A 27,752-nucleotide genomic window follows, 5' to 3' on the forward strand; every position below is an offset into this window, starting at 1 on the left:
AACCAACAACTCATTCATCTGAAACATTGCAAGGGACCCCATTACATACTGTTTTTTTGTAAGAGGTCACAAGCCAAACAGTTTGTAAACCATTGACTATAGTTTGATCAATGTATTTATTTGTAAAAATGAAAAGTAACTATAGCTGGTAAATTGCAGTGGAGTACAAGATACATTACTTAGTAGATATATAAATGTATTTGGTTACTTTTCACCATTGCTTTAACTTACATAAAGGATCAGTGTACTTCTTCCACCACTGTCAGGAAGTCCCAGAATGAATCCCACAATGTTTCTGGAAAACAGGCAATAGTTTATCAATTATAAAACATGTGTAGGCTCAAGTGTTCTTTTTTCTAGAAATCAAGCTGTATATTGATTTCCACTATAGAAGAGTTGGAATTTGGTGTTTTCATTCTAACACAGAGAAACTCTGTATTTAGTATATATGTTGTGATAACACTTTAGAGCCCTGCGTAGTCAGACAGGCATCTAAGAACTACTGAAGCCCTACAGCAGGTCTCTGAGGTTCTCTGATTGGGTCTGTTGGTTGTTCTTCGCACCAGACTCAAGACAAAAGGAGAATGTGCTTTTGCAGTAATAGCTCCTATAGACTTTGGAACTATTGGACCAAAGATTCATAGAAACTTTGGAAACTTTTAATAAACAGCTCATGACTCATTTGCTTAAACATTGATTTAAAAAAAAAAAAAAAAAATTGTGTTTCTATACTTTTTTTTTTAGCTCAGTGTCTCAGTTATTTTTTGGTGAAGTACTTGGTGACGTCTACTCCTCAAAGGTACTATACAAATAAACATTATTATTGTCATTACTATTATTTTTTATTATTAGTAGTAGTAGTAGGAGTAGTAGTAGTAGTAGTAGTAGTAGCATTCGTATTATTGTTCGCTGCTGAGGGCTACCAAACAAAATTTCGTTGTATCACTACAATGACAATAAAAACCCCTTCATCCTGTTTTTAATCTTTATTATCATCTTGGGCATGAAGCGTCCATGGAGGCTTTATTTTTTAAAGTTCCTACCGGAAGTTAAAATTCTCGTCACGCGGAACTTGACCACAGTTCTTCGTTCCCAGGGTTCCGTGAGAGCCGTTTGCCCCACCCCACCTCTTCAACGCTATCTATCTCAATGTACAATTCTCAGAGAAAAAAGGGGGTAAAAATAATTCAGAGTAACACCGCAAAGAAACGATTCTCATTTCCCCGACCGGCTCACCGGAGCAGACGCGGCCTCTCGGCGGTAAAACAAAACAAATGTCTCGCCGTTGGACCAGTGAGTGAAAACACCGCGGTACGTTCATGTATCATGCACATGTAACCACAATCTACCGTACGGACTCACGGGGAGAGACTTGACAGCGGGCTGTACCTGCGCCAAAACGGGGATATAACGGAGGATTTTCTACGACTATCACCTGGATACCGCGTCACATTCAAGGACATCCAACTGCCAAAAAACTGCCTTTGCTCGCGCGGACAAGCTTTTCCGATGTGAGGAGAAATACAAATTAACGTGACAGAGAGAGAGAGAGGACGGAGAAGCGGCCTTTTTCTCTGGGCTCTGGTCAAACCCTCCGCAAAAAAAAAAGAAAAAGCACCAGCATCTGTTGAAGGAAAGAGGAAATCATTTTGACATCGGCTAAAACCAGGATATTATTGATAAGGTTGCTAACATCAACGACTACAACTCCCCTCCTCCCCCCAAAAAAGAAACGGTGTATAATGTGACGGTTGTGAGAAAGAAGCCCCGGTGAAGCTGGTGATTCACATGCCGTCATTTTAAGAGGAATTACATTCATTTTTCTCACACCCGCCCTGTGATGTGGTTTTATTAGTTGGATTTGCAAAATACCTCCCTAAAAAAAGAATAACCTGAAATATATATTTAAAGAAGGTGGAGGAAAATCTGGTTGTAAATGAATTGAATGGCAGTGTGAGGTATCTGCCGAAGATGGGCTCCGGAGGAGACGTCTGTTAAGAACATTAAACATAACGTGGAGAAAAAAGCATAGTATGTGTTCTAAACCCGGCGTTTAAATATAAAATATACATTTAAGGGAACGGAAACACGTTCATTTATGTTCATTGCAAGGCTGGCAATTCCAAGTCCACTCGCTCATATCAATGTTGATGACTTCATTGCGGATTTACAGTGAAAAACACAAGAATCGAGCGTCTGAGAGAGAGAGGGCGGCATCGGTGCTCTGCTCCTCTTCTTCCTCTTTATTTGGAGTCATCTCTTGTTGACAAATTGCCAGTAAATAGCCACATCCCTCCATCCATATTGTGCCAAAAGCCTGGTGGAGCCCACCGTCTACTACCTGACCAGGTTTTTACATCTCGTGTCAACTGGCAACACAAATGTCACCCATTTTGAGCCAGGTGTTCCTCTGCTGAGCCAGTCCAGGAATTTAGGATTGATTTGACTTTTCTCTTCTGATCAACACCCTCCTTCCTTCCCTCCCTCCTTCACACACACGCACGCACGCACGCACACACACACACACACACACACACACACACACCCTGCCTCCCCCTGAACCTATCACTGGGTTTTTGGGAAGATGGGCTGTCTTGGCAATAGTAAGACCGAAGACCAACGAAATGAGGAGAAGGCACAGAGGGAAGCCAACAAAAAGATAGAGAAGCAGCTCCAGAAGGACAAACAGATATACCGGGCGACTCACCGGCTACTGCTATTAGGTAGGTTTCTCTACAGTTTACCATTAACGTGTGTGTGTGTGTGTGTGTGTGTGTGTGTGTGTGTGTGTGTGTGTGTGTGTGTGTGTGTGTGTGTGCGTGCGTGTGTGTGCGTGCGTGTGTGCGCGCGCGCGTGTGCGCGCGTGTGTTCAATTAGGGCCCATTTTGTGCTGAATTGTTGCACCCTGCTAAACCAGTGTATTTGTTTCTACCTGTAGATATAAATGTCATAGCTACCCTTTTTTCAGATTGTACCTAATGTTAAAAAAAAAAATACATAAATCAATATATGATGCAATGACATGATGTCAATACAGCACCAGTGTCTTGACACAGGACAGTTGAAGAGCAGGCCTGTCTGCTGCTCTCACGGGTCATTAGGGAGCATGATTACAGAACATGTGACAGACAGAGGGTCAGGCAGGCAGGCAGACGAAGGCAGCATGCTGAGGCCACACCAACAGGCGTGTTCACCTTCAGTCCTTCGGCCTGCAGGCTCCATGTTTGATGCCATGTTTCAGATTACGAGCTCACCTTTTTGCGTAACCCTCTTCACACCAGCCGCTCTGGAAATATATATTCTAATCAGTCATTGAAAAAAAAAAAAAAAAAAAAAGCTCTACTATTTATAATTTGATGAGGCTATTTGCGTCTTTATCGTCCAGGCCTCCATGTCATGATACAGTCATGAACCTCAAGGCCAAGGCCAGCGTCCCGCCAAGCCTCTGGTAGTGCGGAGAGCAAATTAGGATCACTATGAGGATTACTAGCTTCCCTTAATAGGACTGTCCCGTTCATGCTAATCTGAAATCGACCCTTAGATTTGGACACTTACACTCGGGCTCTAAGGTGAAGGCCTGTGTCCTAGCTCCTTGTGTCCAGGTGAGGAGATGTTTTGGGCTGGCTTCTGTTATTGTCAGTTCGCTAGGACGCATGAAGGACCTCTTTTCTTTTCCTCGTGAACATCTGTGAGCGTCTAACGCGTTTTATCATGCCACATTTATGGCATCTTAAAAGTATTTATCAGGGCTCAATTACGTCTTTGACAATATTCGTCTACCAGTTAGACAGATTCTTTCCTGATGCTGAGAGCCCCTCTCACATCTGGAAGCAGTGGTGGAAGACATCCTCAGATCCTTTACTTCAGTAAAAGTACCACCACAATAGTGTACAAGCTCCAACTACACACTGTCAAAATGTCTAAAAGTTAGGGACTACTGGTTTTATCTTTAGCAGTGTGTTGTATTTATAATCTTATTTAAAATCCTAATCTGAAGAGTAACTAGTAACCTTCACAGTCCCAGCATTCAATGACACAAGCTTTGAACCATCACCCACTAGTTTCATGGAGATGTTTTAGTCTTTGCCTTTTTTTTAAAGAAGTTTTAAACTCTCTTAATAAACACTTGTTTTTCTGTCCTCTTTCCTCTCTCAGGGGCCGGTGAATCTGGGAAAAGCACGATAGTCAAACAGATGCGAATACTGCACGTTAATGGCTTCAACGCAGAGTAAGTGTCGGTCGCCCTAATCTCACACACCTTCAGCACTAAACCACCACGGACATGTTTTTAGCGGTTTTATTTCCAGAATGCATGTGAGAAACTGGTAATTAGGAGTGATTGGGTGATACGTACAGGATCGGATATGAAAATATTTGTTGACCAAATACCTTGATGATGTGGTTTTTGTGGAGGACTTCTGGTGCTTCGACAAGATATTAGTAGTATTAGTGGCATGCAGGTCTGCTTCAGTCAGCTAGAAGCGTGAAATGAGTTGGTCAGTTTGGAACTTTATTGTCAAAAAAAAAACGACAGCGAAGACAAACAGGACAACGCTTTAAGAAAGAGCATGGCTTTTTAAAGACACAGCTACTGTTATAAACCAATTAAACCTTTTTTATAGCCAACTGTTTTGATATTCGTTTAATCGTTTGAGTTATTTCTCACAGTAAATTAAATGTCTCTGGGGTTTTGGATTGTTGGTCAGACAACACAAGACTTTTGATAAAGTTGTGTTGAGCTTTTTTCCCCCCACAATTCTTTGACATTTCACAGACTAAATATTTAATTAATTAATTTATTTGTTTATTTATTTTGCAGGGACAATGCACACCAATCACCAGTGAAACTGTAAGTGAGCCAGAGTTAGCCAGAGAGGCTAGTTTTCATCTGCTGTCCCCGGCTAGATGTTCGAAAGGCTGCCTAAAAATTTCAAATAAAATGGAATTAAAATTCATAGATAGACAGTAACGTATAGACAAAACCAATACACATATAAGCAAAAGAAGCAGAGCAGAGCAGAACAAACCCACCTGCAGTAACACTGAGGCACATAACACACATCAAAAATGGAAAATAGCAACACTGAACAAGACAAATGCACATATAGGCAAAACAAGCAGGCAGGACAGACAGTACATCAATGCCTGCACACCTGATTGGCGACAAGCCATTCCTTAAGGCTGTGTGTTGAATGTTTTGTACGTGTTTTGTGTGCGTATATGTGGTGGCAGAGCATTCCACGAGTGAGCTGCCTTCACAGAGAATGTAGATTTGCTAATAGAGGTTGACCTATGTGAAATGACACAATCACCTCTTGAAGCAGATCTAGTGAGTCTGCTGCTTTGAGCGCTTTGTTTAATAAATCGAGATTTATTTATTTATATCAATCGAGATTAATAGGAAATAACGCTATAACAATGATCCAATCCTAGACAATATTGTATCTCACTCTTAACTTATCCTTAACAACACATTCATACAGCCAGGTCTGATACTCACCATAGTACTAACAATAACCAAGGATAACACATTCTTCTAGCTTAAATATTAAAATGTAGCTTTCCCTTTGAATCTTTTTCCTCCTATTTTCTAACGTGACATTGATTTATTGTACTGATTATTAGAAAGAAAACTTAAAGGGATTTTAATCAACTGAAACTGATCACCCGGCTGGTAAATGCATATTTTGGAGTAAATAAAAACGTTAGTGTGACACAAGCAGAATGCTTTATCTGTTTGAGAATTTCATGGAAACATTGCCCCGAGTGTTTTCAAGCTACCCTGCCTTGTGAATTTCCTAAAACTCAATCCCAAGTTGACGCAATGGAAACAATAGTGACATTTTTCTATTCTTGATCATCTGTTTCCTAGAAAGGGGTTTTGGGGCACGGAGCATCATCACGCGCTTATTTTTGGGTCACGTCGAACAGTTGCTCCTCACAGACCCAGACGCTCTGGTGTCCACAGTCCTGTTTAGCTCCGAGGGGGGGGGGGGGATTGTGGCTCTCTTTGGGCCGGTACAGGGTAGTGCCAGTCAGCGACAGATGCTGGGAGGATGAGGAAGATGAGGATGAGGACAGGAGGAGATGATGGGGTGTGACACAGGAGGGATGAGGTTGTCTTTTCTGTAATCTTGTTGAGGTCCTAGTGGAGGACTCTAATCTCTTTTTCGTCAATTTGAATGTAAAAAAAGGAAGGAAGAGCCGAGGCGAGTTCTCTGAAGCCCCTCTTAAGTTCAAACATCTCCTTCCCTTGAGGAAATGATCAGATTGATGGTTTCTTTGACTTTGAGTTGCAGTGGATTCAGAACTTATTAACACAAAGAAAACTTCATCCCAGTTGGTAGAAACCAGAAACTTGAGGCCCTCTGTTGTCTTAGTGTCTCTTGTTTATTAAAATATACATTGTAAAATCGGGCTGCAGGTAATAATTAGTTTCATTATTGATAAATCTGCTAGTCATTTTCTCAATTAATCATTTGGTTTGTGTAATGTCAAAAAATGGTGGAAAATGCCCGTCAAAGTTTCACAGAGCCTCAGACCAGCAGTCCAAATCCCAAACGTTTTCCACTTTACTGACATAAAAAGTGAAGAAAATCAGAAGATATTCATACTTGACAAGTTGGAATCGGGGAGTTTTTGACGACTATTATCAGTTCAACAAGTGTTTCCTTTATCTTCTAATCATTACAGGTCGTATTCTTGTCACCGTTAGTGTTAGTTTTCATGTGACGGAGCTTCTCGCTCTAATATCTGGTAATAACAGCTAAAGCAGAGTGAAATATAAATATACGATAATATGTGACGGCAGTTTGTCTTCATTAAAATGAAGCAATGGTTTGGTTTTAAGGGTGGCATTAGAGCTGTGATCCAATGTTCTTTCCTGATAGTCGGACTGAATTGTTATTCAGTTTCACATTATCTTTGTTTTCTGTTTGGGAAGGGAGATTATTTTATTTTGTTTTGTTTTGCCTGAGCCAATCACAAGCCGGTGACACGTCTGTCCCACTGACGGACGGCTTTTCAACATAAAAGCTGTGCTGCAGTTCACTTTTTTTCACGTCAATAGAAGACATAATTAAGTATAGGAGTTGTTTTTTGTGTAAGTTGACTTTTAAGCTCGGTGAAGTGAGTGAATATCTTTAACTTTTTGGTCATCATGGTTACTGATAGTTCCTCTAAAGTTTAAGATATCTTCTGAGAGCGCCAAACGTCAACCCAAAAGATTGATATTGAGGCATCGGGTTCTAAATATCATGTCGGTGTCACCCAATAATAATAGTAATAATAGACGATTCAAAAGCATGTCGTTGTATTTGCTAATACTTTGCATCCTACTTTGTGTTCATGATGGGTTAGTTAATATTGGATTTAGAAAAACACCCTAAAATGTACAGTAAAAGTCTGTGTTACTTCCTTAGTTCTGCTGTTAGTATCAGCAAGTATACATTCAGGAGTTGCACTTGGTCAGCAAAATAAAGGTATCTGTGCAGCTGGAGCATAATACTGATGTCTGATATAATTCACCTCCAGTTTTTGTTACACAGCAAATTCCTACTAAAACGGAAGAAACAAAACATTATTTACCTTATTTTGGAATAATCAAGCTTGTCATGTATTTTATCCGTTTGGTTTTACAGATGATATACTGTATTTCCGGCTTGTTTAGGATTTTTTTCTCCAGTTCCCTATGGAGACTTTGGAAATAGTCACATTTCATTAACATTTAAGCAAAGTGATGGTCTATATTCACTGTTAACCTTCCTGACTCAAGGTGATGATTCTGTATTCTTGTAAATGATGCTTTTGTGTACAAAAAATAACACTTATTTGTTCTTCACAGGGAGAAAAAACAGAAAATTCACGATATTAAAAACAACATTAAAGAAGCTATAGAGGTAAGAGATTGATCTTTTGACCCATTTTTAAAAAATGATTTGTAGCACTTTTCCTTCTGTGTTTTTGAGCAAAAATTAGAGATTTTCACATTTTTAAGGCTTAATAAGGAAGTGATGAAGCTGAGCACCCTCAAAATCATGATAGATTATTATGAATTAACTGATTTTCTGAATGCTTTTAAAATATAGAGTAATGAACTTCAGGCTATGCTTAACTTTCAAAATGAACATGCAGCACATTGAAATTAAACTTTTATGAATTTTGTTCCGTCCATCCAGACGATCGTGGCTGCCATGACTACGCTCACACCGCCATGCCAGATAGCCTGTCCTGCAAACCGATGCCGTATCGATTATGTCCTCAACCAAGTCATGCAGAAGGACTTTGAGTTTCCTTCGGTAAGTTACACTTTACCTCCCACTCTCTGACTTCTGCACTATTTTTTTTTTCTCTCTTCTATCAATTTTAAGTCCCATTTCATACTAATAACCTCTTTCTAATGTCATCTGGAGGTCGATGTTGTATCATCAGGGTAATACATCTTATTACCAGAGGCAGTATTTAGAAACATCTTGGTTTGGAACCTCCCATGCAGCCGTTATACGTCTCTAGAAGTCCACCGGGTGTGTTCACGCAGGGATTCAGCAATCAGCAGGTGTGCTTCCGCTTGGGAGGCTGTTAATTGAATGAGCCTCTCACCTGAGAGATCCACACAGCCCATTAACACTAATTGTGTGTAATAACCCTCAATGTGTGTAGAGGGACCTCCAGAAACAGAACCCCCCCCAGAGCTCTAAGAGACTCACTGCACTGTCAGAAATGGTAATAAGAGCAAACCAATTATGATGAAATTGTTCGATTGAGCTGAAACGGCAATGATTAGTTGATTGACAGCAAAAATAATCGGTGACAATTATGGTGATTAATTAATCATTTAAGTAATTTTCAAGCAGAATTAAAAAAAAGAAGAAAAAAAAGTGAAGATTTGTTGCTTTTCTCTGTTTTATTTTATGTTTTTGAGTGCTGGTCAAACAAAACAAGACTTTTAAATATGTCATATTCTGCATTTGGAAATTGTGATGAATCGATAATGAAAATAATTTTTTTGTTTAATGTCAAAATTAAATTCTTTGCTACATTTCAGTATATAAATAAAAGTACATGACCAGCAGTCCAAATCCTAATAAATCAAACTCATTTTACATTCTAATTAAGTTCAAATGTTTTTAAAAAATACCTTTTCTTATTTACTTTTCTTAAAATCGATGCTATGATGGCACAAAGGAAGTGCGTTTACATATTTATCAGTTTCACACATTTTAAATAGTGATATGTAGCTTTAAGTTATCAGTGGAACAAACATTTAGAGAATAGATGTGAAGTTGTCAAACTACGTAAAATGTTCTACAACTTTGAAGCTATGAAATTAGTAAATAAATAGCCATTTGTTAAATTGCACTAAAGTTTGCGTACACAAGTAGAAGAACTCCGTGTCCTCAGTGTTTAAACAGGCCGTCTCCACAGTGTGGATCTGTTTTCAGTAGCGCTGAGTGTATTTGTGTGTAAGCAAGAGGAAGTCTCCTGACATTGTCTCCGTTACTTCGTGGTAAATTTATGATGCGGGTCTATCTCAAGCTGACCCTTCCCTCGGGCTGTCAGTCAGTCACTAGACCTCCACTGAAGAGGGGAACAGCAGCGCTCATGCTTTGATCTGATGCTGAGGTTTAGTGTGGCGGGTTAGAGCAGTGTTACAGGTGTTATTTTAGATCTTGAGTTCAGCACACTGACGGCCGGTTACCTAAAGCGGCGTTTTAAAGGACGCATCAGTTCTCAGAAGCAAAAGGTTTGGCTTCTGGATTCGGCCCGTTGAAGTGAATAGGTGGTTGTTCAAGAAAGAGAATACAGTAGAGAACTATTTAATAGGCTCAGCCTCTCCTCCTCCTCCTCCTCCTCTCCGGGCCTTAGGGCCTACTGGAAACCAGTTGGACTGGTTGACTCTGGTTTTAGCAGAGGAGGAAGAGAGGGAGGGAAAACAAGCACACTGTCTGGATTCAATCTCCAAAGTCTTGATTTCCTTTTGAGCTTCGTTTCTAATCAGTAATCCTTTCAGTTATTATTCACAACAACAACAAAAATGTTCTCTTGTATTTATCTCTTTATCTCTCTGTTTATCTCTTGTATTTTTATCCCAAATCACTTTTGGGGTGCAAATGAATCAGTACTTGCTCATGTTTTGTATTGTGGTGAGAAATAAATATCTGACAAACGACACTGCTGGATTTAAACGGACCTCATCTTATTTATCCACCTCAGCCATCACATCTATTTTTTCCAAACGTATTCGTCAGTGACATGTCGGCCACCGCAAAACCTGCCTATACTCTCAGTCCCGTCAAGTATTTTTTAGGGCTGGACGCAGTGTAGCTGCAGGGCTCATAATGGCGTATCTGTGCTGTGTGTGACCCGCTGTAGATGGTAGTGAGGAGATAGGCCCCTGTGTAGCGACAGCCGAGCCTTGTCTCCGTACAAAGCTCTCCGTTTCTTCATGAACTCGCTGAACTGTTCTGTTTCCTGCCTCCGCCGGAGCCCCGCTCATCTGCTGCTGCTCTCCTCTCCGGCCGTTAACTACAAACTAAGCCAGCGAGCCTCACCGCCTCCCTCCATCTGTCCGTAAACGTTTTCAAAATACGGATATCATTTAAAGATACCAACTCGCTCCTACATTACCATCCACCGATGTCTGAAGTCGATCATTTGTTGTTTTAACACAATTTCTCTCCTCTTTTCTTTCCTCCTCCTTAAGGTTGCAGCTAATAATTATTTTCCTCATTAAATGATCTGCTCATTGTTTTTGTGGTGAATCTTTTTTTTCTATAAAATATCAGAAAATAGTGACGGATGCCTGTTATAAGTTCCCACAGCCCAAGGTGACGCTTTCAGATATGCTTTTATTTTGTACAAAAGACAGAGATATTCAGTTTGCTGTCGTGTAAAACAAATAAAAGCCCCAATTCTTGACATTTAAGCAGGAAATGTTGTCATTTTTGCTTTAAAAAAAATTATTATTCATTTATCTAAATAGTTGCTGATTCATTTTTGGTCGATCGACGATTAAACCCACAGGAAGATTTGCGTCTTCTCGCTCGGGCTGTAGTTGAGTAGCTTAGTTCATTCGCAAACATTGTCTAAATAAGCAACCTGCATTTTTTCCCAACAATTTACGTGACATTGTGCCAAGTGTTTTATTAGTTTCTGTTGATCCAGACCCCTCTTTTTTTTTTTTTTTTTTCCAGGAGTTTTATGACCATGCAAAGATCCTCTGGCAGGACGAGGGTGTGCGGTCCTGCTGGGAAAGGTCCAACGAATATCAACTCATTGACTGCGCACAGTAGTAAGTCCGCTTTCCTTTATTTTGCACCTTCATACATAGACTTTTCTATTAAACGTACATATACATCTAAGTGGAGGCCGACAGTAAGACAGACTTCCCTTTTTCTCTCTGTGTCACTTTAGTCCACATGCATATATAATCACACTGTGGGGTGTTTGGTCGTTTCGGCATGTTGCTTATACTGTGAGGGCAAAGTGTCAAGCTTCATGAGGTGACCATGAATTCTGCGCTAGCTACTCAGTGTATCTGTTCTAGTGCGTCACAGCACGGAGAGTAAGCCACAGTGTCCACGTTCATTGTGATGCAGAAACACGTCTTTGGACGAGCTGCCATGAAATACACCGGGTCTACATTTCAAATCGTCCAATACTTTGGTTTGTCAGCTGCAGTCTGTGTTAAGTTAAGTGCTCATTAGAAAATGTTAGCTTGCTAACATGCTCAACTAAGATGCTTAACATGGTAGACATCAATCTAAACATTAGAGTTAGAGTTGACATTGTTAACACTTAGCTTAAAGCACTGCTGCGTCCGAGAGCAGCGACGCGGAGCAGCTGGACTGCAGACTCGATAGCAGGGGTCACCAACCTTCTCCAAACTGAGAGCTACTTCAAGGGTACTGAGTAGTACGAAGGGCTGTTTGATACAAACTTTCTGAATAACAAAGTTGCACAGATCACCTTCTAATAATAATAATAATATATGTGAAGAGACTGTCTGATCACATGTCAATGTTAATTATTCCTCACAATAATTATTAACAATGATTTCCACAACAATGATGGTAGGAAACACAGATATATTTAAACATGCAACATTTATTTCTGTTAATCTGTTTCAACATTTGAAAGTCAGAGGTATCACATCGCTGATATTTTTGTATCATCACATGATCAAAGCCGGTTACTTTTGCACGTAGCGCCTGCTGGTGAATGATGCAGTGGTAATGTAGACATTTTGGGAAGTCTGGGTCACCTTTGCATTGCGCAATGAAGCCTGCATGCCGGCCCGTCTGTTGTCACTGACACCAGCTTTTCTAATGGAACCTTTTTCTCCACGAAGAAAGTAGTAAAAAGTCTTGTCTTCGGCCGTCATCGGGCGCCCGCGTTCAAACCTCTAGTCTGGGCCTTTTTGGTCGGATTGGGTTGCCTCACCTCTACCCCCGCCACCCACGAGTTGTTGCCCCCGCGGCCTGTTCCGAGGACTGACGGACCTGACGACGGGGTGCCCTAGGGAAGCGCCCGCCATTCAGAACCTGAAAACCTAGTGCGGTGCGGCGGCCTCGTCCTGGCTGTCCGCCGTGCACCTCTGGGTACCCAATTCTCTTATGACGAGACATATTGTCATTTTAAAATCATTTTAAAATTAATGCAAGCGTTTTTGATTAAAAAAAGAACAGCAACTACAATTTTTAGACTGAGCTCCATGGTGACTAGTGCTATTTTTAGAGCATGCCTTGCGGGCGACTCACGTGTTCCCTGCGGGCGACCAGGTGCCGCAGGCACCGTGTTGGCTACCTCTGCTCTATAGTGTGTTGGACATCAATGAAGGTCTACGGCACAGAGTAGACCATATTGGGGTTGGTTTTGGTCTTTTCCATGATTTAGTGAAAAATAGAGGTTGTCCCTAGATTGATCCTTTAAGAGTTTGTGGTGCTTGATGGCAGATCGTCCTGCTATGTACTCAGCCATGACAAACTGTTATGTGACGGTAAATAACTAGCGTCAGAGTCAGCAGTTCTGCCAAACAACTAAGCCACTGACCTGTCTTTGGTCGGTGACAGTGGTTTGGTTCTAGCTCTGCTGACTCTTTCAATTTCAGTGTTTTGTGTATCAAAAGTATTTGCCACAAAGGCCGAGGCGTGTTTATTTTCCCCCCACCACCAAAAAGAAATTCAGTTTCCCGAACCTCCCTCGTCACAGCTCTCCCTCCTCTGCTCTTCTGTTGTTTTTTTTCTGGTATTTTTTTTCTTATCCGCCTTTTGATCCATCATGCCTGCCTCTGTTATAAAGCATGCAGTGGTCACATGAAGCCAGAGCTCTAGGAGAGCGGACGCTGGCCAACATGTGCTGGTACATGCATGTGTGAGGTAATTATTATTATTTTTTGAATGATCCTTTACATAAGTAAAATGATCCATTCCAAGTAAAAGTCCTGCATTCAAACTCCTCCTTAAGTGAAAGAACATGAATATTATGAATATTAAAGTATTGAAAGTAAAAAAGTACTTATTCTGCAGAAAAATGTCCCCTGTGAGAGACAATACTGATTTGGAAGAAACAGTAAACTGCCATAGCTGGGCGAGCTCGTTTTAACTTCCCTATGTAAAGGTTTAGTCCAGTTGTTCCCAACCTAGGGGACCGGACCCTCCGAAGGGTCACAAGATAGATTCAGGTGGTCGTGAGATGATTAATGAGGGTGGGAAAAAGAGGACAAACAAATAAATGTAGTGGATTCAAATTTGAAGACTTCTCTCAAAAATATAGCGGCGTTGTAGTATAAAGTAGAAGAAAAAAAGAAACGCTCCGGTAAAGAACGAGTACCTGGATGTCTGTCTGTGTCCTCGTCACTGAAGCCGCATGCATGACATGTGTTTTCTTGCTTAAGTGTGTGGTACTCTATGTTTTTGTCCCTGGAGGCTCTCAGCAAAATGATCCTGACAAAATCCTCCTACCTTCCTTTGAAATGTGATGTGTGGACAGAGAGCGGTGCAAGCTAACGGAGAGACAGAACCATTTGAAAAGAAAAACTATTATAGAGACAGATTGAAATAGAAAGAGGGCTTCCCTGCATTGCGGGATCTCTCCTCTCCTCTCCTCTCCTCTCCTCTCCTCTCCTCTCCTCTCCTCTCTTCTCTCCCACACCCAGCAGCCCCAGTGTTATGGATCAGATGCTGGGCTGGGTGGCCAGACCGGAAGTGCTCCCCTCCCCCCTCTGTGTGCTTATGTAAACGGAGAAGCAGAGAAAGAGAGAGGGGAGAGCTATTTTTAACCCGGGCAGGCTGCAGAAGGAGAAAGAATGAGCAAGTGTGTTTGGAGAGAGACAACTTCAGCATTATTGATGAAGGTTGTTAGCATGGAATGGAAATGTCAACCTTGGATCAGTGCGGGGAAAAGTCAGGACCACCCCAACAACAACAACAACATAAATGATATCATCTGATTCATGTCCTGATAAAAATAGAAAAAGGGAAGAAGAAGTTGACGGGGCAGTGATGCTTAGGTGTCTCTGAAGTCACTGAAGATTCCCTGACTGAGTTTTTGCTCTGTCATGCTCCTATATGATGTGTTTTTGATGGGGGTTTTTTAACACTTCTGACACTTTTTTTGTCACACACTACGTTTGCAAGGATGTTGTCGTCCTTGATTACATGTCGACGTTCAACTGTAGTCAATTCACTTATAAAGTCCAAACAATGTGACTGTGTCCCCTGACAGGACGGAGACCAAAGGGTTTGGTTTGTCTCAGAAGAGGTTTCTGTTGCTTCATCCATGCTGAGATCATAGCTGTACAGTCATAAGAGTGGATGGAAGCTAATGCAGAGCCTTCTGTTTGCCTTCTGAACTCTTTACCTGTGACATGCTCTTGACAATGCAGCAACAAGTATTTGTTTAATGTGCCGCGTATACGTAAGATATTTTAGGTGCCAGGTGTCATTTGATTGTATGAAGAAGAAGAACTTGTGGTCAGAAGTCCGTAGCTTCATTAGCTTGTTTAATGGCCTTGTACTAGATGTGGGTTGTTGTGCTATCTGGTCAGCCTTACTTGCTTAGATTTATTAAGACTTAATGCGGCTATATTCAATAATTTTATAACAAATTTATATTGGCTTAAGGTGTACAGTACTGTTAAATTCTATTGCCCAACCCTACTATTGATAAATCATAAAGAAACCAAATGCCAAACATTCATTGGTTCTAGCTTCTCAAATTTGAGAATTTGCTGCTTTTCTCTTGTTTTGTTTGGACCCAAAACCCAAATTCATACAAGTAAATAAAACAGCGCTCACAAAATAGTACTATTTATCAATTTATATTGTTTTGTTGTGTGAGTAGCTGAGTGTTGGCGATATCGGCCATCAAGATGTCCATAAAATGGAACTTGATGGCACTCAAAAATACATTTGGATAAAAACTCAACGGCAATGTCTCCGGGTTACTTCAGATACTCCACAGACCTGGCGGTGAGCAGTTTCACAGGAACGAACTACAATCGCAGAAGGAAGTGTGCATCATGGACGAGAGGCTCGTGATGCAAACCATCTAGATTGATGAATAGCTCTACAGGCATGGGCGTCCAGTGATGGTTTAAAGTGGGGGTGTTTATATTGCACCATATGTTACAGTGTTTCCCACTGGATTTTGTGAGACTGTGGTGGATGAACCTCGGACGGTCTGGGGTGGTCGGGGTCATGCTGCCCTGTGAGAGAATTATGTACATATTTAAGATAAATGTATCAATCTGGTGCACCTATAGAGCAAGATTAAGAGGCTCGATCTAAGAAGAAAGTTGTGCTCTAGTAAACAATTTGACATGGTGAACGAGACAGGGCCCGTGTTTCCATCGCTCTCCTAACTTTGTAAAGTCACGTAGTTGGTAAGTTAGTTTGTTGGTTGGTTAGTTACTTTCCTTTTTTTGTTTTGAAGACCTTGCACCAAGTTTTGATCAAAGATTTACAACCAACTTTATCAGAATTAGTAGATTAATATATGAAGGAGGGCAGAACTGTCCCTCACAGGTGAGATTAGAGAATGGTGTATCTTGTGAAACAGGAGAGGAGGAACGTGACTGACCGTCCCGTACATTCAATGTGTCTCTTTGTGTTATGTGTCGCCTGGCTGTGAGACCAGCCGCTGTTTGTTATCCGTCGATTCTCCGAAATCTTTTCCCAGCGATAATATACCATCATGTGCCGGAGTCCCCCTCATCTACTTGTCTCTGTCTCTGTCTCTGATGTGTCGTTGTGTTTCTGCAGGGAAAGAGAATCTCTTGGATTTAGTCTCTGACTCATCGTGAGGATGTAGGGGGGGGGGCGGAGTGTATTAGAGATGGGCCAAGAAAAACTGAATATTTTCAGGGGGGGGTTGTAGTGTCTATATTTATTGTGGTGTGATTGTGAATGTGTTTAAAGCAGCAGATGTTAAACGTGCTGTGATGTGTGAGTCTGGTACACTTCTGAAGTGTTAAAGGTGAGCGACATGTCTGACTGCTGTGTTTAGTCAATGATTGCGCTGCTGGTTAACAGGCCAGTGTTCCCAGTATAGCTGAGAACAGCTTCTTCTTTTTCTCTTTTTCAACTTTTTCAACTTTTCTTAGTTCTTACTTCACATTTTTTTTGTTTTTTCCCTTTCTTTTCTTAACTTCTTTCATTTGTTCTTTGTTCCTTTTTTCTTTCTTGCACTTCTCTCTCTCTCTCACCCACTTCATTCTCTACATCTCTCTCTCTCTCTCTCTCTCTCTCTCTCTCTCTCTCTCTCTCTCTCTCTCTCTCTCTCTCTCTGTATGTCTCTGTTTCTCTCCCCCTCTTTTATCATTCTTTCCCTTTTTCTTCTCCTACCCGTCATTCTTTCTTTCCTCTCCTCTCTCCTCTCTCCCTCTTTCTGGCCTCTCTCCAGTCTCACAAGATTTGGAGCCGATTGTCTATTTATAGCGCCTGTGGTTCTGTCACCATGACAACCAAGCTGTTGGCCAGGGCGCCAGGGATCTATTTTTGGAGCAGCGCTGTAATGTCACACAGCCTTCTCTCTCTCTCTCTCTCTCTCTCTCTCTCTCTCTCTCTCTCTCTCTCTCTCTCTCTCTCTCTCTCTCTCTCTCTCTCTCTCTCTCTCTCTCTCTCTCTCTTCTCCCCCCCACTGGATGTGTGTGTGTGTGTGTGTGTGTGTGTGATGAGGGATCGGCTGGTGAAGCCTTTGGTTTGGTCGGCTCGTAATGTGAAACGTTAACGTACAAAGAAACAGTGAAGACGCTGGAATGGTTCTGCTCGGCGGGCCATGTGCGATCTTTTCAGGAAGAGCAGAGTCCATTTTGTGACTTTTGTGACTTTGGTGTTTCAGAGGCTTGTGAAGCTTCAGTGTTTCTATTGTGCAGAGTCTGATTTAAGTGTCCTGGAAGAACTAATTCAAATGTGTTTGCAGTGCTTAAAACTGAAATTTGCTTTGAATTTCCAACATATGCAATTTAGTTTGAACACTTCATGATAATAATAAGTTAGATGAACTTCTTAATGAGAAGGATTTATTTTTAGGACATTAGGACTTTTTTAAGTTTTGTTACTTACAGTTTAAACAAGGACTATATGAAATAAATGTATTATGTGCCCACATTTAACTCCATATTAAGTACACCTATAAATTCATGAATTGAATATGAAAATAAGTTGCTCGTTGAACTTTTAAAATCTGGAAGACATAAATAGAATTTGGCGTGTGTGTGTGTGTGTGTGTGTGTGTGTGTGTGTGTGTGTGTGTGTGTGTGTGTGTGTGTGTGTGTGTGTGTGTGTGTGTGACCTTTGATATGTTAACACCAGGTGAATTTTAAACTATTAAATCAGTAACTTCAAACAGTCCTCTTAAACCTGCTTATGTTATCTTATTCATATAGCTAATAATTCAGCCTATTTCCAGTGCAGCTGTATGTGTGGAGGCCAGACGAGTCAACGCTGTCACAGTGTAAATCCTGGGTAGAACTGAAGATGTATACTCGCTCATAATCTGAGTAATCCTTTGTCCTAATACTGCTACTTTAACAAGATGAATTCATGCGATATAGGATGAAGGGTTATCGGCTTTGTTGTACGCTGCTGTTGATGCCTCTTAAGTCCTTCCAGCATGGAACAATCTCTGTTTGATTGTCGATTGTTCGGGAATTTACAGGAAAATCAAAGTGAAAGCGATTTTAATTGGAGTGTTCGAAGGCAATACGAGAAATATTCTGAGAACTGTCTGTTTGAGGAAGAAGCTTTAGATATTACATGAATATAAAAAAAATTGCACAAGTCTGCAATGCCTCTTAAATTTGGGAAATTATACATGTCAGAATTGTGATTTAATTGTATTTTAAAGATTTAGTCTGAACTAGTGTATTTGTTGTGAATTTTACTAAAGATTTATTTAAAAAAAGTGTCCAGTGTCATTTAAAGCAATAAAACATAAAAAATATGAAATGATACAGATTTAAGTCCATAGATAATATGTTCATTTTGGTTTGTCCTACATTAAACCCCCCCACAATTGTTGAACTTGCAAAAAAAAGTGGAAAGCAGGCTAAAAAGATAAGAATATCTTTATCCTTTCTTATAAATACTGGAGTTATTTTCACTCACCAGACAAGAGTCCTGTGTGTGTATCCAGAGTTTAACTCGGCCTGTCTGCTACCCCAGAATAACCCTGACAGGTTATTCATAACACCGCAGACCTCTCTGTTACTGGGGCAGCCACTATTATTTCGTTCAACTTACTAGGCGTGGTTATTATTGGCGCTATGCTCCTATTAATAGGGAGAACTGCTAAAAACTGAGCGGTGTGTTTGTCCTGGGCGTGTCGCCGTCTCACACCACAGCTGTAGACAAACACGAGTTTGGCCTCCGCAGATGGCAGCCATGTTAAGTCTGTCAGCTTTTAGGATTTTGTTACATCCAGGTTATTTATGTGTTGCGGGAGCTCGGTGCAGGAGGATGTCGGAGGTGGGTGAAGTTCTTAGGGGCCGAATAGTTGTCCACCGAGGACTCCGGGGTGTGCTGTGGTGTGGGAACAGCTGAGCCACTCGGGCCCTGCAGAGAGCCCATGGTACCAGACTGCTCGGCTGCTTAAATGCCTGTGTGTGTGTGTGTGTGTGTGTGTGTGTGTGTGTGTGTGTGTGTGTGTGTGTGTGTGTCTGTGTGTCTGTGTGTCTGTGTGTGGTGTTTTTTTATATGAATATCTGTGTCTGTGTGCATTTGTGCAGAAATATGCACGTGGGCATCTCTTTGTTTCCCAAACTTTCTGTCCTCTTCTGTTTCTCTATCAGTCTCGCACCGGTGCTCTCTTCTCCCTGACTTTGTGTCTTTCTTGTTTTCCTTTCGTCTGTACGTCCGTCCGTTCGTTCAGTGCTGTAGCTTCCGCAGACACCCCCCCCCCCCCCCCCCCCCCCCCGTACCTCTCAGTGTTACCTGCAGCCCTCGTGTCACATTTCACCCCTGCCTGCCACATTCCTAGTTATCTCAGAGGGGGTTGCATACCTTTGGCCTGAGAGGCAGCTACTAGCAAGTGTCTTGCCTTTTGCCGGGCCGACGATCAGTCAAAGCAGACAGCCGTGCAAGAATCATAAAAGGGTGGGAGAGTAGCGCTTTTGTCTACTTTTAGCGTGTTTAAAAGAAATGAATAAGTGGCGTTGGTACACGCTGCCCTGACGCATCTTGTCTTGTCATCAGTTGACCATGTAAACATTCACCTCACTCATTAAATAGCATTAAATATGTCTCCTTTTCTGTGCAAATTATCGCCTCAGCTTGGAAGCGTAATATTACATTTCATAAAAATGTAAGTGTACATTTTTTTTCCTGACATTAATAGAGGTGCTCTGTATTTCAAATGAGGTGGCACAGCTCTTTAAAAAAATAAAGCAATTTATTGCTTGCAACTCCATTGCTGCTGTTTGCGTATATCTACTCTGTTGTGACCCGTTGAACCAAAGAGTGTTTGACCCTTTACATGTTTTATTTGAATCATTTTTAGAGGCCTGAATATGTTTGATATCTAGTCATTCACAAGCAAACATTAAAGGCAATTCTAAAAATATACAGTTTTGCAAAAATACGTTGTTTTTTCTACTTTCCTATCACTTTAATTGTGTTATAACCCAAAGAGAGTTTTAGTAATGCTATGTTTCATCAGGCACAGGTTGTTTTAATACGTGGTTCTTAAATCAACCAATCAGAAAAGTGAATTGTTAAATAAGTAAAGAAAGTAAATACATTTTTACCGCCTAATCCACCATGACAAGAGATTATGTTCTTGTTTATCCCCAAACTGACTAGAGATGGCACTTTTGATCATGATGGTACTGAAAATGCAGTCAGACAGGTAGTTTACATACAAACCGTAATACTTGTTAGTTTGTTTTTAATGATTTTAACGTTCTATGTCTTAATGCTGTATTATTGTGGTTTCATATGGCAAAAGTCGGGGATCTGTGATTGCACACGAGCAGACTTAATTCAGGCTCTTTGCAGGCGCTTTACTCTGTAAATATTTAAAAATGTATAAACAGGAAACGATCAGTGATCAGAGAATTCTGGCAACTTAAATGCAGCGACCGGTATTAACTGTGAGACCTCTTCATGAATGCCTCGTGGGTGCTTCTGTAGAGGATTCTTTCGCTGCTGACGTGTTGCTGCTTCGCCCTTCAGAGGATTGTTGTGGGAAAACCAGCAGCACCAGTGTCCGATCCATGCAGGCTCGTGGGACACGTATGATAGTTGCCGCTTAAGCTTAAAGATAATTACCAAATTCGTCTCGGCGTGGCCTCGGTTCAGCCCACTCCTCTTTCCACTGTGTGAGCGGAGCAGCTCCTGTCCATCCTCCCGCATAATGTTTCTTCTGTGCATCTGAGAGTACTGTCGGTACAACAAGGACATTTAAAATACTGTCTCAGTTCTCACACGTTGTACATGAGGAGGGATTAGTCGAGTTAGATTAACACAGACTATTTAAACTTCAGCCTGGGATGCATGAGAGGAACGTTGTTGTGTTTCCTTGACGAACGCTCATGTAAAAGTATCTTTCTTTGATACAGTCATCATGAAAGCATCAGGGCAGCTCACACACACCTTGAAAAGCGGCAGTTATGTAGGCCAGTTCATCGGAACAATTAGCATTCATTTGGGTAGGCGCTGTGCAAATCGATGCCACCGTAGGCCTGCATTCCCGCCCACGCCTATACACATCGATGTGCTCACGCACACACACACACACACACACACACACACACACACACCTCTCCTCCTGTGCAAGTATTACTACAGCAGCTCCATTGACGAAGCTCCTCTGGTCTGACAGAGCAAACGGCTACTGGTGACTCAGACTGATCTCACTGTGAATTAAAAGAAACATGCCCCCTGGTGGCCGATCAGGGTCCGCCGTCCTCCATCTTTCTTTTGCTCGCACTAATGCACTTTGTGTGTGTGTGTGTGTGTGTGTGTGTGTGTGTGTGTGTGTGTGTGTGTGTGTGTGTGTGTGTGTGTGTGTGTGTGTGTGTGTGTGTGTGTGTGTGTGTGTGTGTGTGTGTGTGTGTGTGTGTGTGCGCGCGCGCGCGTTAGGTGGCCATACTGTTCTCACTATGTTCATTAACACAGGACAATAAGTTAGTCAGTATAGTACGATTTTGAAAATGGCCTCTATGGTTGCATCCACAATAGGTAAATGTATTGCAAAGTTGCATTTGGCCAGTGGAAATATTGATATGTTTTACTGTGTTGTTATGTATATATGATATTATTGTTTTTTTGTTTTTTTTCTATTATTGTGTGCCTCCAGTGCAGCAGCTGAGATCTAACCGGCTGTATTTTTCTGTTCATGTTGCAGTTTCTTAGACCGGGTGGATGTGGTCAGACAGAATGACTACACGCCCACTGATCAGGTGAGATGTTCAACACACAAACACTTGCAGCGTCATGTTAAAGTGCTCTCTGCCTGCATCCGTGCTCTATAGTGCCAAAACAATCAGTTAATTAATCATTTAGTTGTCACAGCATGAAGAGCACAGAAGTATAAAATACAGTCAATGATGGCTGAGCTCTATTTAGCGGCTTCAGTTTCATATTGTGCCTGCTGGTTCACTGACACACTGACGTATGGGTTTACTGGGACGGTTATCAATCATCTGAAAATGTCCTATTCACTGTATGTATGTTCCTAACTCACTACCTTGGCCACTCACTCACTACTTCTATAACAGACACAAGTAGTTTACTTTATGGTGAGAAGTTAATCAAGATTTTGTACACTTCAACGTCCTTTTGTTTATAGATGAACCGTCTATAACTTGAATAGTTTTATTTCATCAGTAAGTCAAAAGAGTACTTGTTGTCCATGAGTTTATTTCCTCCATATTCTTCCTCTTCTTCTGTTAAATACCTTGTTATCCCCTCTTTTTATAATCGTACGTCCATCTTCCTGTCATCTCTCTTCTACATCTCCTATGTCTGTATTCTTTTCTATATTTATCTCAAACTGTCTAACGCTGTCCTGTTCTGTCTCTGTTCTTCAGGACCTGTTGAGATGCAGAGTACTGACATCTGGGATCTTTGAGACGCGATTTCAAATAGACAAAGTCAATTTCCAGTGAGTTACCACAAAGTTTATTTATCGCATTGTCGGGTGAGAAAGTAAAGATGTGTCTCCAAAAGCAATTCTAACTGTGATTTAAATAATAAACCTCATGAATGAATGTGTTTTTCCTGAAATGTTTTACTTTTATTTGATTGAGACGGTCTTGTTTCTCATCACTATACATCATTGTCATGTGATTCATATTTCACTTTCTTTACAAACTAAACTTTAAGCTTCCTCTGTCTCACAGTATGTTCGATGTCGGAGGTCAGAGGGATGAACGTCGAAAATGGATCCAGTGTTTTAACGGTACGGTTTTTGCAGCTTGAACTGCTTCATTGTAGTGATGAAACTATTTATGAATTACAGAAAGATGATCAGTGACGAGCAGTCGTTGACTTATTTAAAAATGTATGTCTAGTTTTGTCTTTCTCTTTGTGTGTCTCTAAATCTAAAGCTAATCAGGAGTGTTGGATAGTTTAACTCGTCCTTTGTGTGTTGATCGTAGCCTATCTGTGTGACGCAGATGTGACAGCCATCATCTTTGTGGTGGCGAGTAGCAGCTACAACATGGTGATCAGAGAAGACAATCACACCAACCGACTACAGGAAGCCCTCAACCTTTTCAAGAACATCTGGAACAACAGGTGAGAATCGTAGAAAATAATATTGTGATGGAGACACAATTACTTTTAGTTAATTTTTTTTTTTTGGGGGGGGGTTATGCGGTGGTTGATCTTATTGGTGTTAGAGGTGTCATGGGACGTGTGTTTTTGGCCATACCATGCCTTTTTAATCATCTTTTTATCAATTCTTCTTTTTAACCCATTTTAATTCTATAATGTATTTTTGTAACACAGTAAAATGTATTTAATGCCTTGTTGTCGTGAGACTGAAGTTACTCTTTCTGTACAACGGAGATCTTCTCATGGCTGTTCATTTTCCTCTGTTAAGTCTATGTCTTTGGTCACAGTTTATTTCTGTTCAGTTTAAGTACACATTAATACCACAGGATCACTTAAGTGCTATTTACCAAAGGTTCTTCACTAAAAGGAAAAATATGAGGCACCCTTTCAACTAGAAAGCCAGTAGTTTTTCCGTAATTCTGCTGACAAACAGACAAACAAACTGAAAACGGAGGTGAAAAGTACAGTTTACAAACAGGATGCTCGTATGTACAGTGGGAGAAGACGCTGATTGGATACAGAGTCCTTCCTCTTCTTCTTCAAAGGCCTCTAAGGCCTTTTCAGCCCAGAAGTCCAGGGGGAAAATGATTCCCCTGTCCTTCAGCAAGAGCCTATTAAAACATAATGCCACTGTAAAAGGGGGGGCCTCTCCAACAACAGACCTGTAACGTAACGTTTTTTGGGAGGCCCAAAGAAATCTGGCACTGACCTGAGTCTTCATTTCCCTCCACAGGTGGCTACGGACCATTTCGGTAATCCTCTTCCTGAACAAACAGGACCTGCTCGCTGAGAAGGTGCTGGCAGGGAAATCTAAAATTGAGGAGTATTTCCCGGAGTTTGCGCGCTACACTACGCCTGATGATGGTAAGAGGTCGACACTGATATAATAAACAATAACACACATTTTTTGAGCCACGTTGCGTCAGAACACAACAATCTAGCAAAAATATGCTCAGTATTAAACAACACGTAGCTCTATCTTAACCAATAAGTATAATATAGTAACTGCCCTATGAAAACAGCCATGACAAATCAAATCACACGGTTTCATTAAGTAATCCTCATCCTTGCTGGCTCTACCAGTTGTAGCTCCTGTTGAGCAGGAAGAACAATGTGTTTAATGACACAATGCAAAAATGACTTTATTGTGACCAGATTTGTTCCTCTTCAACAGCAATACCAGAGCCAGGTGAGGATCCCCGAGTCACGAGGGCAAAGTACTTCATTCGGGATGAGTTTCTGGTATGTACAAAGCTCACGTTTGAAAATTTTCATCGTTTATGTTTCATACTAGCTTCTATAATTTTAGTTTGGTTCGCAGAACAGTGTAGGTAACATGAGGTAAAGACCAAATTTGACCATTTGCTGTTGAGTTTTCTTTGTTTCGTCCTCGTAGGGCTGTTTGAACAGCTGATTTACATGATGTGGGTCTGCTCCATCTCAGTCCTCTGTTTGACTTAAAAAAAAAATTAAAAAAGGATTTCCTCCTTAATTTTGTTATAGAATCAGTTAAGATGAGTTGGATGACCCAAAAAAAAAAGACTAAAATCAGAGTTGACAAAGTAAGAGGTGGTTTACTGTCAGCATCATTTCCAAAATTTTATGAAACATGTTTCCCAGAAATCTATTTTAAGTTCTTAATCAATATTTCTTTCCAGTATACATGTATGCCGTCTTCCATCCACTACAGAGTCATTTTTTCCAAATGTTACTAGTTTTTTGGCAGTTGGACAGAAAGTCCAAAGTAAAAAGACGTCACAGTTACAAGCCGTGCGATTGGCCCAGCTCTTCGGTTCTCCTCTAACACTAACTTCTCTGTACTTTTGTGTCTTCCTCAGAGGATCAGTACAGCCAGCGGGGACGGACGCCATTACTGTTACCCCCACTTCACCTGCGCGGTTGACACAGAAAACATCCGCCGCGTCTTCAATGACTGTCGCGACATCATCCAGAGGATGCACCTACGGCAGTACGAGCTCTTGTGATGGTCCGGCTTACTTACCCACCTACCAACCTACTTATCCCCCCCCCCCCCTCCTCTCCTCTGCCCCCACGACCAGTTAGCCAATCACCCCCTCCACTTTCCCCCAACTTCACCAAACAGCCGAGCCCTCCCCTCCATCCTGATACAACTCTACTTCTCCCGGTTCAGAGAATCAGAACAGTGGAAAGTCTTCTTTTTTCTTTTTTCTTTTTTTAAAGGAAACACAGTTAAAGATACACCAACATTTTCATCAACCATCAGCTAGGACTGACGGCTGTACTCAGCTACATTTTGACCCAGGAAAGAGGGTCGAGACTGGAATCCCTCAGTGCAGGCTATCCCTCCTTCCTCCTTTCAGCTCTCTATCTCTCTCTCAGATATATCAACACACACACACACACACGCTACAGCCATTCAGAGCGCTTTGATAGGTTTTAATGTCTCATATCACACACACACACACACACACACACACACACACACACACACACACACACACACACACACAGACCCTCTTAAAACTACATCCTCCTGCTTTGAACAGTGTTATAGGCTGAATTAAATAATGTATTCTGAGAGAGAGGAGTTTATTCGTGCTGAAGACGACGGAGGGGGAGGAGAAGAAGGGAACAATGGACATGGAGGGTTGCAAACTGATACCGAGGAGGGCTGTGAGCCTTTTTGTGTCCCGAACAGACGGACTAATTGACTAACGGCTGCCTGTGGACGTGAGCGTGACTCGATCATAAGACCACGCGGCTCACATGACTTGATCTTCAAGAAACCAATCGAGGAGGGACAGCAGAAAACAACCAACAAGGAAAAAAGAAATACCATACAATGCATAAATTAATGCATACCAGTGAACTTCATGCAGAGCAAAAAAACCAAGCTATATATATAGATATTTATATATACGTGTATATAAATATGTATGTATATATATATAATTATGTATATACATATTTATATATATGTATATACTGTGTGTATATATATATATGTGTATATATATATGTATATACATATACATATATATGTGTATATATACGTATGTATGTATGTATGTATGTGTATATATATATATTATATTCCTGTAATAACACAAATCAACTTTTAAGTTTTTGTTAGTTTTTTCCCCATGTTGTGTGTTGGTGTACACTGTGTGTGTGATCTGCCTTTGTGCACCATTTAAACCCCCCTACCTGCGCGCGCGCGCACACACACACACACACACACACACATATACATCCTCGCCGCACCTGCTGCTATTTGACAACTACTCAACACATAAGGTTTTATTTAATAAGGAAAACACAACACAAAAAGGAAAGCATGACGAAAAAGAAATGACTTTCATATCACGACTGGATGCAACATTATTACCTGGAACACACACACACACACACACACACAAACACACAAACACACACACACACTCTCCAGCCCTCATCAGTCCCCTCCCCGTCCCCCCCTGTCCACACGACGTCCTCCCCCTCACCTTTCGTCTTATTCTCTCACCTCTCCCAGTCCCACTTCCTGTCCTCCTCCCAGCTTTAAGTACGTCTGTCTTTATTTTACTGCTGGACTATTATTCTTGTACAGACTGTAAAATGTATTATTTTGTACAACTTTATTGAAGAAAAAAAAAATAACTTGTAGAAGATCCCTGTGCCTTGATCACGACTGTACGTGTAAAAATGAGCTAATATGTAAGTTATGTTTCACTGCGCTGTACAGCTGGACGGGTCTGTCCCGACTCGTCTGTGCTGGCTCACCCCTTGGGGGGGCTTGGGGGGGTGGGGGGGTATTGGATCGGGGCGGAGGCCTTTCGTCTGTGGCTTTAAGTACGTCTGTCTGCTTAGGGTTTCCCCCCCCCACACATTTGTTTGTTCCTTCTTTCATTTGTTTTGCTTTGACTCTCCTCTGGTTTATATAATAGGATTTGGAAGAAAAAAAAATTATGGAAAAAAAATAAATAATAAATAATCAGACACACCACCTTAATGCTGTGTAGTAAAAGAGACTGAACCCTAACACAATTTAATATATATAAAATATATTTCAGATTTTATATTTTATATATATGTACTGTACACTTATATCTATCTCCCTTGTGAGCTGTCCCCCAGGTTTCCTTTGCTTTCTGTCAGTAACCTCTGCATACTTGTTCAGAAGGTGGTGATTCTGGGTGCAATGGGATGGGTATTCATTTGTTTTTCTTTGTTTTTTTATTTTAGCTTTAACTCTTTTCAAGAAGAGGGAAATCCAGTTGAAAAACATTGCTTGTTTCTACATAAACCAAATTCTTTTTGCTTAAACAACAAGAAACGGTTGTGTTAGTGTTTGGTTCATTCAGTATATCTGATCCTCTCTACATCTACATCACACGCACACGGCTGCCAGTTCATTAGGTACACCGTCCTGAAGTAAACCCTCCCTTCATGCCCTGTGAGAGGTCTTTCTTATATTTCCATTCATATTACATT

The 27,752-nt window shown here is 41.1% G+C and overlaps 1 protein-coding gene across 2 annotated transcripts; it reads left to right on the forward strand.

Annotated features, from left to right (window-relative positions):
• The first annotated feature begins 1,112 nt into the window (after positions 1-1,112).
• Positions 1,113-27,598, forward strand: LOC137873907 (guanine nucleotide-binding protein G(s) subunit alpha-like). 2 transcript variants are annotated; one of them, XM_068712406.1, is made up of 12 exons: positions 1,113-2,723; positions 4,156-4,228; positions 7,844-7,898; positions 8,178-8,297; positions 11,193-11,290; positions 21,847-21,901; positions 22,532-22,605; positions 22,844-22,902; positions 23,102-23,240; positions 24,013-24,143; positions 24,454-24,521; positions 25,118-27,598. In XM_068712406.1, exons 1-12 carry the CDS (start codon positions 2,585-2,587, stop codon positions 25,262-25,264), a joined length of 1,158 nt encoding a protein of 385 aa, XP_068568507.1. In that variant the 5' UTR covers positions 1,113-2,584; the 3' UTR covers positions 25,265-27,598. The 2 variants fall into 2 exon arrangements, with proteins under 2 accessions (XP_068568507.1, XP_068568508.1); XM_068712407.1 differs by having other exon boundaries at positions 23,120-23,240.
• The last annotated feature ends 154 nt before the right edge of the window (positions 27,599-27,752 follow it).

This window comes from Cebidichthys violaceus, unplaced genomic scaffold (assembly GCF_023349555.1).
Source record: "Cebidichthys violaceus isolate CVI_PGR_0920_01 unplaced genomic scaffold, fCebVio1.0.p SCAF_17, whole genome shotgun sequence".
In the NCBI taxonomy this organism is placed as follows: Eukaryota; Metazoa; Chordata; class Actinopteri; order Perciformes; family Stichaeidae; genus Cebidichthys; species Cebidichthys violaceus.

What these genes read in the sequence shown, in the direction of transcription:
- LOC137873907 (XM_068712406.1), top strand. Translation starts at nt 2,585, where the DNA reads ATGGGCTGTCTTGGCAATAGTAAGACCGAAGACCAACGAAATGAGGAG. An exon ending in TCACCGGCTACTGCTATTAG is followed by an intron (nt 2,724 to 4,155) that starts GTAGGTTTCTCT and finishes TTCCTCTCTCAG; the next exon opens with GGGCCGGTGAATCTGGGAAA. An exon ending in ATGGATCCAGTGTTTTAACG is followed by an intron (nt 22,903 to 23,101) that starts GTACGGTTTTTG and finishes TGTTGATCGTAG; the next exon opens with CCTATCTGTGTGACGCAGAT.